Source organism: Punica granatum, chromosome 7 (assembly GCF_007655135.1).
Source record: "Punica granatum isolate Tunisia-2019 chromosome 7, ASM765513v2, whole genome shotgun sequence".
Taxonomy (NCBI): domain Eukaryota; kingdom Viridiplantae; phylum Streptophyta; class Magnoliopsida; order Myrtales; family Lythraceae; genus Punica; species Punica granatum.
In genome coordinates, this window is record NC_045133.1 from 15939935 (window position 1) to 15952630 (window position 12696).

The window sequence follows — 12696 nt, forward strand, 5'->3', positions numbered from 1 at the left end:
CGAAATAATAAATTTCAATTTTGCATTTAAAATCATTCAACAAATCGAAGTTCAACCAAGAAAAAAGATTGGAGAAGATACTTAAATGATCAATATCGAAGCAGTTGGTTTGAAATTTGCATTGAAAATTTCATTCTACGAATGAAAACTCAATCAAAGAATAATAATAAACAAATAAAACTATCGAACTCGAAGTTTATGGAGAAATGGTTTTCATTAAATTATGAAATAAGAATAAAAAAGATATATATAAGGCATAGAAATCATAAAAGTCTTATAGCTTCTGAAGCGATACTCATAATGGAAGTGAAGTGGAGATCCTGCCAAGACGATCAATATCGAAATAATCAATTTTGAATTTACAAATAAAAAATTCGTTTAACAAATCAAAATTGAATTAAGAAAAAGAAAAATTTTGGGAAGAAAGGAAAAAGAGTTTAAATTATATATAGAATATGGGTTCTACTTTAAATGATAATTGGCTAGGTAGGGAGCTATATACAAAGAAGTTGAATTATCAAAAAACAGAAACTATATATTTAATATATATATATATACTTTATATATATATATATATATATATACTAACCATTATAATCTATATATATTTAATTTGGTGCCGCAACTATATATATATATATATATATATATATATATGCAATCTCTATATACTTTGCTGCGGCAACTACATCTTATATATATGTATATAATATCTTCATTCTTTTAATATATTATATATATAACCATTATAATCTATATATATTTAATTTGGTGCGGCAAGTATATATATATATATATATATATGCAATTTATATATACTTTGCTGTGGCAACTACATCTTTTATATATATATATATATATGTATGTATATAATAGCTTCATTCTTTTTCTTCCTTTTTTTTCTTTTTGCCGCACATTCAATTCTTGATTGACTTTTATATAACTTTTTCTCTATTACTAATACTATTTATTAGAATTTAACTAATAAAAAATCTCATTTATCTATATGAGAAAATCTATATATGTTCCAAAATTATGAAAAAATAATGATAGTTAATCGAAAAAAAAGCCGCACATAACACGGAATGAAAGCTTCTTATGAAGTGAAAATTTGATTTTTTATTATATATATTACTATATGTCCAAAAAGAGCTATATATAATTACACCAATTTTCATTTTATTCGCGTAAATTGATCATGATTGCGCACCGGTCAATATTGAGCTATACACATGGCAATGCAAATTATTGTAATGATGGGCGGTTGTGGTTTTTTTCTCTGATCGATGGGACAAAGAAAGTCTCCATGTGGCTTGAAGGGCAAGCTTCGAATTAGATCCACACGGCAATTCCTGGCCAAGCCTAACTCTCATGGCAGTTACGTGGTCAAGTGTGGTGGGTCGATAGCCTGGACAAGGACCGCGTCTCAACAACCAACGATCATTATCAACTACTAGAACAATCCAACGAGTATGTCCTATGTTGTACTCACCGACATCAAGCGATTGATTCGAGAGGAGGCAAAGAACCAGGTCGTAATGAGCCCCTACAACGTGGTTTACGACGGCAGGCGCCTCATTGCATGGCAGCAAGGAGAGGGGAAGTCAAACCGACAACTTTACCTCAGCAGAGGCCGTAAATCAGATTAGTAATTTCTTGACAGATGACTACAAGTTGAAAGGTTGAGGATAAAAACAAAAAAGGAATAGGTTTAGGACAAAAGTGGCAATAGCTCCAAAGGTTTAGGACCAAAACTCTCTTTTTCTCAGCATAAAACTATACCGCTGTACTGAATGGATTAAAAATTGGCAGTCTATTACGTTGCCTGGTTGAGTGGCACCGACCACGAGCATGACAGCCAGTTCTCGTCGATGACAATGTCCACCATTGCCTTTGGTGTTCACCATCGGCCAGTCAACAATGGCAACTTCCACCATCCGGGTTTTTGGATGACTGGATGCTATTGTTACTAACGTCAACAGGGCATGCCAAAATCATTGTCCTCCGTGTCATTAATTTTGTGGGAAAATTGCACCACACAACAATATTTTTCAATAATTTCACCTTTTAACACGCGTTTTAAATTTAATACATCATCGCATAAAAGCTGAAGTTTTCTGTCAAATGTAGCATGTCGTGACCAGACTTTTAAAAAGAGTAAATTAATGATTTGATCCTCGAGAGATGCATGTTACATCAAATCTAACCTCAATAAATTTTTTACATCAAATTGAACCTTGAGAGATTAAGTATGCATCAAATCGACCTCAAGAAATTTTTATATCAAATTGAATTTTGAGATATTAAGTGTACATCAAATTGAATCTTGAGAGATTCGGTGTACATCAAATCCGATCTCAAAATTTTTTTACATCAAATTAAACCTTGAGAGTTAAGTGTATATCAAATCCGACCTTCCGTCATAATACAATCCAAAACTGGATGGAAAAATATGATATGGTATTCAACAGCTAATGTGGCATTGTTTGATTGTTTTCTTCCATCATATTGCCCCTTCCCATTGCTTTATGATATTATATATTTATTTAATTTCAATTTTAATCATTCCCTCTCTTATTACTCATCTTACCCCCGCGCAATCATATTTTCCAACAAAACTAAATTAAAGCTTAAAAGTACTACGAATCAATAGAACAGTTTGATTGAGCTTTCTAAACCCAGTTATCAAATGTATTTACAAACCAACTAGTAAGCATAAAGATTTGCAAAAGCAAAACTAAACAAGAAAATATTTTCTATTTTCTCATTAGAATCAAAATTGGACACCAAAGAAAAAAATCGCACTAGCAATTGAGGCAAAACTCGTTTAAAACATTTGCATTTAAAGGAATAGAAAAACCGTCTCTCGCTTGCATCTCCTAGGGAAACAACAGTGCTGTTAATGAATTAACATGGGATTCATCATCACTGGAACAATAGAAAAGGCTACTACATAAACTGAGAGCATTTTTCCAAATTGAGACAAAGCCCCAAATATTGATACCTACCCACCATAAAAGAAGACCTAGACATCAAGAGAGAAGGAGAAAAGAAAAAGGAAAAAAAGAGTTGGCAGAGCACATGCATATTTTTATACATAAGAGATGTATGTCTTGATGTACGGCATTCTGACTGAAGGTTGGATTTGATGAACAGTTAATCTCTCAAGATTCAATTTAATGTAAAAAATTTCTTAAAGTCGAATTTGATGTACACTTAATCTCTCAAGATTCAATTTGATCTATACTTAATCTCTCGAAGTTCAATTTAATGTAAAAATTTCTTGATGTCAAATTTAATGTAATATGCAACTTTAGAGGACCAAATCATTAATTTACTCATTTTAAAAATGGCATTGAAAACTTGAGGTGACCTCGCCCCCGCACAATTGGATGCCTAGTCTATGCAATTTTCCCTCATCCAATTGAAGCGCTCGAACTCTCCTCCGCCAGCCACACCCCCCCCCCCCCCCCCCCCCTCACAAAAAAAAAAAAAGATATTTACAAAAGCACCACAAGCAATCTACCCGAATAAGCCCAAACCCACGGCATAAAAACTCAATTCAGCCCAATTAAGGAACCATTATAACAACAGCCAATCTCTGAATTATAACCAACTGTACCAGCTTAAAAGAGACATTTGGTAAAACAAAACTCTCACTCTCACCTCATCCAAAATTTTTTGCACTAATACAAAAAGGAGACGACACATATTTTGAAAATCCTAACATTACATTCCTTCCATATTGTGTCCACAATAGTTTCAAGCATATTATATCCAATCTACTGCCTTTAAGCAAGGAAATCCATTGCAGCTCTGTGTCCCAATCCCTCTTGCAGCCTATGTAGACCAACTTGAACTGATAGACTTCTCCAAATTCCGTAAGTAACTCTACAAAGAAGAGGTTATCATGAGTATAGAGACTAAATCCCACGTGAAAAAGTTAAAGAGAACTCAGTAGTTTATAGGAAATTGGGTACCACAACCTATCAGGTCGAGTTTTTGAGTAGGAGATGTTCTCAATCGCTTATATTCATAGTGGAAATTTTATATGATATCAGAGCGAATTAAGCTTCCATACGTACATCTAGGCTCATACCACGCCATGTACAGTTTCGATGTTGCAAAAAAGTTCACCTCATTTTAGTTAGGCTCGAGAGTGCTCCCGTCCAGTTTTGAGGTAGCTAAAAGCGCATCTCAAGTTAGGACCGAGTGTGGAACTCGCGGTTCGTTTAGTTTGGAGATTGACGCAATTGCTTATATTCCTTGCTTCACGCACTGCAAAACTCAAATTCTTCAGCATCAAGTGCGACCCTCCACTTAACCATTTTGCTTTTGGTGCTTAATCTATCCGGCACAAACAGCACCACTATATGCCACCTTTGAAGAGTCATCTCCAAGCACTAACAGTAGTGTACTTACTAGTCCCGTGAAGAGTCAGACAAACTAACTGATCACTTGCAGCAAAAATAAATAAATAAATAAAAACTCAGAAGTTAAATTGCGTTTGGTTTTAGAGTTGAATTGAGTTTTGATTGGATACCACAACCTCTCAGCTCGAATTTTTGAGTAGTAGATGGGCTCAATCGCTTACGTTCATAGTGGAAATTTTATATGATATTAGAACGAGTTAAGTTTCAGTACGTACATCGGTACATGTAGGCTCATACCACGCCATGTGCAGTTTCAAGGTTGCCAAAAGTTCGCCTCATTTTAGTTAGGTTCGAGAGTGGTCCCGTCCAATTTTGAGGTAGCTAAAAGCGCATCTCAAGTCAAGACCGAGTGTGGAACTCATGGTTCGTTTAGTTTGGAGATTGACGCAATTGCTTATATTCCTTGCTTCATGCCCTGCAAAACTCAAATTCTTCAGCATCAAGTGCGACCCTCCACTTAACCAGTTTGCTTTTGGTGCTTAATCTATCCGGCACACACAGCACCACTCCACACCACCTTTGGTCCTCGTGACCTGAGACATCTCTAGGCACTAATAGTAGTGTACTTACTAGTCCCATGAAGAGTCGGACAAACTAACTGATCACTTGCAGTAAAAATAAATAATAAATAAAATAAATACTCAGAAGCTAAATCATGGATACATCAGCTCGAGGATCATATGATCTTGGCCAATGCCAGCATCCACTAACAAGAACAGATTTAACACTAGCTTTGCACCCTAGTTGACAGGAAACATCCGAACTCTCTACAACCATACTCTACCAGAGGCCTGACTCGGAGCCACGGGATTATCAAAAGGAGATACTTGCTCCCGAACTTTGTTGACACACTTGAGCTTCATTGGTTGCACGAAAGTCAGATAGCTCTCTCTCTCTCTCTCTCTCTCTCTCTCTCTCTCTCTCTCTCTCTGTTTTTTTTTTTTATAGATGAAAGTCGGGTAGCTCGGCGGTATTGGCAGGGGCTTCTAGTTCTGCCTCTTTGCAAGGAAAATGCAGATAAATTGGGACAACGGCAAAAAATCACAGGGATTAAATTGTAAGAGTAATAAAATTGGGGGGAAATTTGTAACAAACCCAACAATGGAGGGAATTCTCCGCGAAGTGGTGGACTAGGAACGAATGTTTTGAACTGAAACAAGTTGCAAGGTGTGGGCAGACTTTACAGACTAAATGGACTACTCTCACCTTATATAGGCTAGTCTTTTCGGTTGAGCTCAGTGGTTTAATTCATTATTCTATACTTCTTTTGTTTCAACAGGTACTACAGTTAGGGATATCAAGCATCCATCAATAGTTTCAAGCCTGGAATAGTTCATAGAGATCGTGGGTTCGTGTAATGGCCTGGTATGTTTGCTTGTTGATTTTAAAAGTTTCATCCTGTGGAGTCCGACAACTGGTGCTTGAAATGAGCTACCCAGCCCTGGCCCTGATATCTCGGGACGTGAATACTTCTATGGGTTCGGTTATGATTCCTCGACAAATGACTAGAAGTTGTTCAAGGGTTCATCAGCCTGCTATGGTTTTCTATCGGATAATACTATTGTCGAGATATACTCCTGCAAGACAAATTCCTGGAGGAGGACGAAGTATGAATTCATTCCTTATGTTACCTCTAGAGGACTTTTTCTGAATGGATCTCTGCATTGGCTAGTAGGAAGAGATCGTAGTGATTTGGACAGTATGATCGTCTCTTTCAATGTTGCGGACGAGACATTTGGGAGGCTGGTGTCCCCACTGTTGCTCGATCTGGATACAGTTCTTGAAGGTATAATGATTTTAGAAGATTGTCTCTTTGTATATCCAGATAACTGGACTGGATTCAAGAGTTTCACTTTTGAGGGTTGGATACTGAGAGACTATCCAGTAAAATCATCTTGGACTAGGTATTGCAGCTTTTTGATCGAGGAGTCCCCTGCTCAGCACTATTTATGAGACCCACTTTGGTTTCGGAAGGATGGGAAAGTTCTCTTTCATTTAGGGCATGTGGAGCTAACTATATTTGATCCAGACAAAGGTACAAGGGATTGCCTTAAGATCGGCGAGTTTCCCTGCAATTTGATTACGAGGATTATGTTGAGAGTCTAATATCTCCTTTTACAAGCTGTCAAGTCAGGAGATCCAAGGAAGCCTATTAAAGGCTTTAGTGGTTGGTCACGGCTTCGTTATTGCCTGGACATCATTCACCAATGAGTATCACATATTTTGGTTAGTGCGTGTGAATTCAAAGTTATCTGTGAACCAAACTATTGGGACTTCTAGAGCCCATCCTAGCATGGTCAATTTGTCACAAGAAGACAACGTAATGACCTATCGACCCCGTGCTCTGCCCCAAGCTTTGGAGGACCAACCCCGTTTTGCTGTACTGCCACCAGAGGGGCAGGGGTAGGGGCAAGGAAAAGGTCATGGTTTGCAAGATGAACAGTCTTCGAAGTTTGCTGCAGTTATAATGGGAAGTCGGAATCTTGAAAGATCAAGAAGAAGGATAAGTTGGAGCAGCAGAAGATGCTAAAAGACATATTATCAGGCTAACTTGCTATTATGTTCGATGATAATAAATGTCCTCTGCTGGTGAAATTAAATTCTGTTATTCTACTCTATTACTTTCTTGATTTTTGGTACTTTCCATCTGTTGGGAGGAAGTACTCTGTTTCCAGTTGTAAAAAGAAGAACTTTTCATCAGGAGAAAATTGACTACAAAGTTAGTGTTACATTGCGCAATTTCATCGATGTAAAGAATTTGGTCTGTGTCAGTGTGAATATTTGAATTAAGCATTGTGCGGGCTAAATTTCTTCTGTTCATGCAAAACTGTCCATCAGAAATTACCTATTTAGCTGCCTTCCCTTATGCCTACTCTGTTTTTGAACATTGTCTTACTGCCTACATACTTCCGTACACCTTTAGCTGTGAAATTGCAGCAATGCCAAGATGTCTTTAAGGTAAAATCTGCTTTGCTAGTTGCTGCGGACATATCTAAAAAAGCTGGCCTCTATTTTGTGTAACGCAAATTGTTAAAACTGAGCTCAGTGTGCCTATCAAAAAAGAAAAGAAAGAAGGAAGAGATGCAGCATTCGCAAAACAATTCGCAAAACATCATCTTATGGAATCCAACTATCAGGGGAGTCTCCTATATATTTCAAGAAGTTTGACAAATTTGGCGACGATCTTGCAAGACGTGGGACCCAAGCATGATATTTTATGGCGTGGCCACTAAGGAAGGTTGCGTTGTTTCATATCAAAGGAGATGGGACTCATCTTATCAAGGTTTGGTGACTTGAGGATGGGGGGGATCTCATCTTGGACTAAAGTTTTGTAACTTCTCAAGAGACCCTGCTGGGAAGCTCCCGCTGAAACTGATGTTGTTTTAACTGAGACGGGAAGACTTCTTTATGATGGTAAGTTAAATTTACTTATATATGTTGTGGAGGATGAATTATACAATAGAATTCCGGTACATGGCAAACCGTGCCATTTTTAATGCAATGTTGATATTTGAGTCCTGTTTCTCCCTGGAAATGTCATGTTGGGTTGTCTCAGGGACCTAAATTAGCAATGCTTTACAATCTGTCAGTTTCCTATGTATCTAATCTTACATTTCCGACTGTAATAACGAACTAGCCTAAAAAAATGTGTTCCTCATGCTCTTGCGATAGAATTATTATCATAGAAGCATCTTTTCAACTCATTCTTCCCTCCCTTTGCTTTCTCTTCCTTGACAGAGATAATTATTCTTTTCTTCTGCCTATACCAAATGCTCATATATATGCTTCATTTCTTATAATACGATCGACACCCAATGCACATTGAAAATAATAACCGAAACTTTCTTGCCTTTGACATCCATGGCCGCAGCATAATAGTGATTCTCTGATGTACAAGCTAAGAACACGACTCTTAACAAAGACAACATTTATTTCACCTCCTCCCCCCCCCCCAGCCACATGAAGAAAGAAAAAAATGCAGAGCATCTGTTTCTTGGGGAACTGCTAAAACAGGGGATAGAGACGAAACAGGGAAGATTAGATTATCTAAAACAAGAAGCAAGAAAGCTTTGCCATCAAACCTCACAATGCTTTCCCCGTAAGGGCCAAATCTTGTCATCGAACTTTGCTGTGTTTGAATTACTTGTACAAAAATAGAGAAAAAGGCACGAAAGCAGAAGGAGGACACAAAGCTCTCATTCTAACCTGCGATTGAAAGGTCTGAAGTATAACTGGTCCTAACGGATCTACTTCTACTCTGGCAGCTAATATTATTTTGATAAGAAGACCTATGACCCGTTTTGGAAGGTCCAAGTCAAAACCGATAGTTAGAACAAGTTCTTTTCCCTTAAGCGTAAGAAGAGACTGATAAATGAGATTCTCACATTTCTTAAGTCTTTGTAAAAGATTCATAGCTCTGGCAGATGTACTCAAGACCCAGCATGATATACCAGAATCTAGCAACGAAGAGCAGAAACAATCAGATACAACTATACAAGCACTTAAATGAAATCTAATCGTCAGGGAATGTCAAGAGGAAAAGTTAACGGTAAATCGGTGGCTCTTCACCACGTCTTGACAAAGACTCAAGTTGGATAACTTTTATTAGCACCTCTCCTATTTTTACAGATTAAACATCAATGGTTGCTCGGGCTTTGACTGTCAATACCAACGTAGGCTAGCACCTTTTTTTCATTCGTTTTGTGGTTCCCTGTGGTGTTCGTAATAAGGGTCCCTCAGTCTCGCTTATTCGTGTTTGTAGTTCTGGCGTATATTCAGTCGAGTCGGAAAGGATGGGAGTCGGTTGTGTGTAAATTTGTTACTGTCTATTTGTTTTCAATAATGGATGACTCTATAGTCACCCATCTTGTGCTAATAGATGCCTCTTCAGGTATCTATCTCTATATTATGGTTGCCTCTTCATGCATCCATTTATCTATAATGATTGCCTCCTTAAACATTCATCTATCTGTAACGGCTGCCTCTTCAAGCATCTCTCTATCTGTATATTACATTTGATTTCGATAATTTGCAATGCGTTTGCATTAGATGTATATATATATATATATATAAATAAGATGTAGTTGCCCCACCAAAGTATATATAGGTTGCATATGGAAATATAATTTACGATGTATATGCATTAATATAATATTTATATATTTACGATGTATATGCATTATATATCATGGATTGGATATCTTTTGCGTATGTATACAAATTTATCTTAAATACCTTCTTTAACTTCATTAAAAGTTCCAAGAATATGAAGTTTGATTATATATAGCTAATATATATTCATGGAATCTCAATATTATCTAACAAACTTTTAGATAAGAAATATATTACATTACGAAATTATATCTAAGTGTATTTTCGAAATTATAACATAAAAATATATTAATTACAGATGATATATATAGCTATATATAAAACTCCTACTTCATGTAAATGTTCTTCTCCTTCCTCTTGGTTCTCCAGACTCAAAAGGTTCTTCCCTAACATCCGAGCTCTGTTGATTGTTCAGTCCATGGCAAACTTATTCATTTTATTTTGACGTGTAGCATGCTTACATTAAAGAGTAGACGGTTTAAAGTTCTTCTATTTTTAGATAATGTTTTGTTTGATTATGTATATTTAAATGGGTAAATGTCCAAAAAATCACAAATTTTACAATTCTTTTTACATTTTTATCACAAACTATATTTTGGTTAAGAAATACACGAACTTTACATTTTTTTTACATTTTATCACAAACTATATTTTTTTATTAAGAAATACACGAATTTTCATTTTTCATTTCATTTAATACCAGTCCAAATTTCCGTCAGTTTTAGTGAGGGCCGTTAAGAGATGACTTGCAAACGGTCACTAACGGTGTGATGTGGCGGGCCACGTTGTAAAAAAAAAATTAAAAAATTTGAAGTTGGGGCAGCCAGACGTAGGAAGGAAGGCAGTGGCCTACATAGCTATGAAGCTTCATCAGAGAAGCCATCGAACCCTCGATCAAGCCCGCTATGGCTTCAAAGCTTTGATTGAATCCTAGAGGACTTGATTGAGAAGTTTCATCGAAGCCTCTATGCTTTGATCGAAGCACATAGAGGGTTTGATGGCTTCTCTGATGAAGCTTCATGGGCGACAGTTATGGAGGCCACAACTTTCCTCCCTACCTTGCCTAAGCTTCAAATTTTTTAAATATATTTTTTTATAACATGGCTCACCACAACAATCACCATTAGTGACCGTTTGCCACATGTCATCTGTTAATAGTTAAGTCAGCAAAAGTGACGGAAGTTAGGATGGATGCTAAATGGGACAAAAAATCAAAATTCGCGTATTTCTTAGCAAAAAATATAGTATTTGATAAAAGATAAAAAAAAATGTAAAAGTTGTGTATTTCTTAGTGAAAAAATATAGTTTGTGATAAAATGTAAAAAAATATAAAGTTTTTTTTTTGGATATTTATCCTATTTAAATCTATATTGTTTGAAATACAAATGCAAGACGTGATTTGAGAAAAGATTGAAGGTGAGCTAATTATGAAATATGAAAGTTTTTTTTTTCCATTTTGTCAAATATGTAATTGGTTTATGAGTATAAATTCTTCACGGTTGAAGGCTTGCTCAACTTTGTAATCCTATGATTGTAAGTCTACTTTCACACTATCCCTTCTACTTTGGTCCTTTTTTTTAATTTCATTTATTATGAAAATTATTGGAGAATCTCGTAGTCCAATACGAAATCATTAGGTGTTATTAACGTATTAAATATTCTTTTTTATGCACATTTGCCTTTTTTTACTTGCTTTCATTTTAATTTATGCAAATTTTAATTTTTTTTCTTTACTTCTTTCATTGAATTTAGGCCTACTTAAACCTTATTGTAATGATAAATTTCATTATTCCTATGCACGCGCCGGTGATTATCTAGTTTCATATAAGTACAATGTATAAAGACTACTAAATGAGAAATTACAAATACTTATATATGTTACACAAATAAAAAAAATCTCTAAAAGTATCACTCAATTTTCACTCTTTTTCTTACCATTTCTTATTTTAACATCCCAATTTTAATTAAAATAAGAGAGAAAACTTTTACATACTAAGTAAATTGATGGGCAGCAATGATGGCAACATTGTCGTCTCCTGCTACACAATGTTCGGGCTCTCGTGTTTAACTGCGAACATCAAACAAATTGAACAATCAATACTTACACTGGCCGTGCCACCTTTGTACCACCAAATGCATAGTATAGTTCACAGAAGCCGTTGTACCCCAAGCTCAAGCAAAGAGCACACTACTAGCAAAATTTTTATAGAAATGTATAAAAGGGACTCGGGACCTTGAAGTTACCAAATCACATGGGAGTAAGCTTGAAACTACTAAGCCATCACCTTTGGTGGTATGAGCTTGTCGACTGTTATATATACAAAATTATTTCCTACTAGTTACAAGAACCTTCCTCTTAAAAATATATTTTATTATTTCATATTTTTTCATATATAGAATATTTTTTTCATTGTGAACCATTGTATCTAGAATTCCAATAGGCCTCAACTAATTCAATTCGAGTTAGGTTAGCCCACAAATGGGTAAAACTCTCCAAGTATGAATTTTCTTCATTCACAAGACTCGAACCCAAGACCTTACTTGAGGAAAATAAATATCAAACCGCTTGAATCAATCTATGTTAATTACATTACTAATATTTTGATTTATTTTTTATTAAATATTGATATATGGAATACTTTCAAATTAAAAGAAAATTGCATTTAAAAATATTTTTTCATTTGAAAAATATAAAATATATTATATTTTAATTTATATAACAACTTATTTTTATTTAAAAATGATTTAAAATAGTTACTAAATTACTTTAATTTTATACCAATCTAACAACTAAATCTCTTGACCTACGCGGCATCGCCTGGGCAATTCCCTAGTATTGGATAAAGTAAAAAAGAGACCAAAGAGAGTACTCAAAAAATGCTAGACTTTTCCATGCTATATCTATATTACATATACTGGAAAGACCTTTAATGGTGTAAGTTTGCTTTTACAAAATTGCCATTTAAAAATAAAATTTAAAATTGTGAGCCACTAAAATATGAATAAAATCGTCAATTCATGCATTTTTCTAACCACAAACTCCTCCTTTTCCACTTCTCGTATTTTTCTTCTCTCTCCCTCTCTCTTCCTACAAGTCCTGCTACTTTTTTTTTTTGGCAGCTCATTCTCCTTGTTAGATACTAATATTTAA

At 35.4% G+C, this 12696-nt stretch overlaps 1 protein-coding gene across 1 annotated transcript; it reads left to right on the forward strand.

Moving 5' to 3' along the window:
• The first annotated feature begins 1472 nt into the window (after window positions 1–1472).
• LOC116214428 lies at window positions 1473–6830 on the forward strand. The gene is made up of 4 exons (XM_031549835.1): window positions 1473–1635; window positions 1813–1941; window positions 5713–5720; window positions 5943–6830. The coding sequence occupies exons 1-4, from the start codon at window positions 1473–1475 to the stop codon at window positions 6384–6386; spliced, it is 744 nt and encodes a 247-aa protein (XP_031405695.1). The 3' UTR covers window positions 6387–6830.
• The last annotated feature ends 5866 nt before the right edge of the window (window positions 6831–12696 follow it).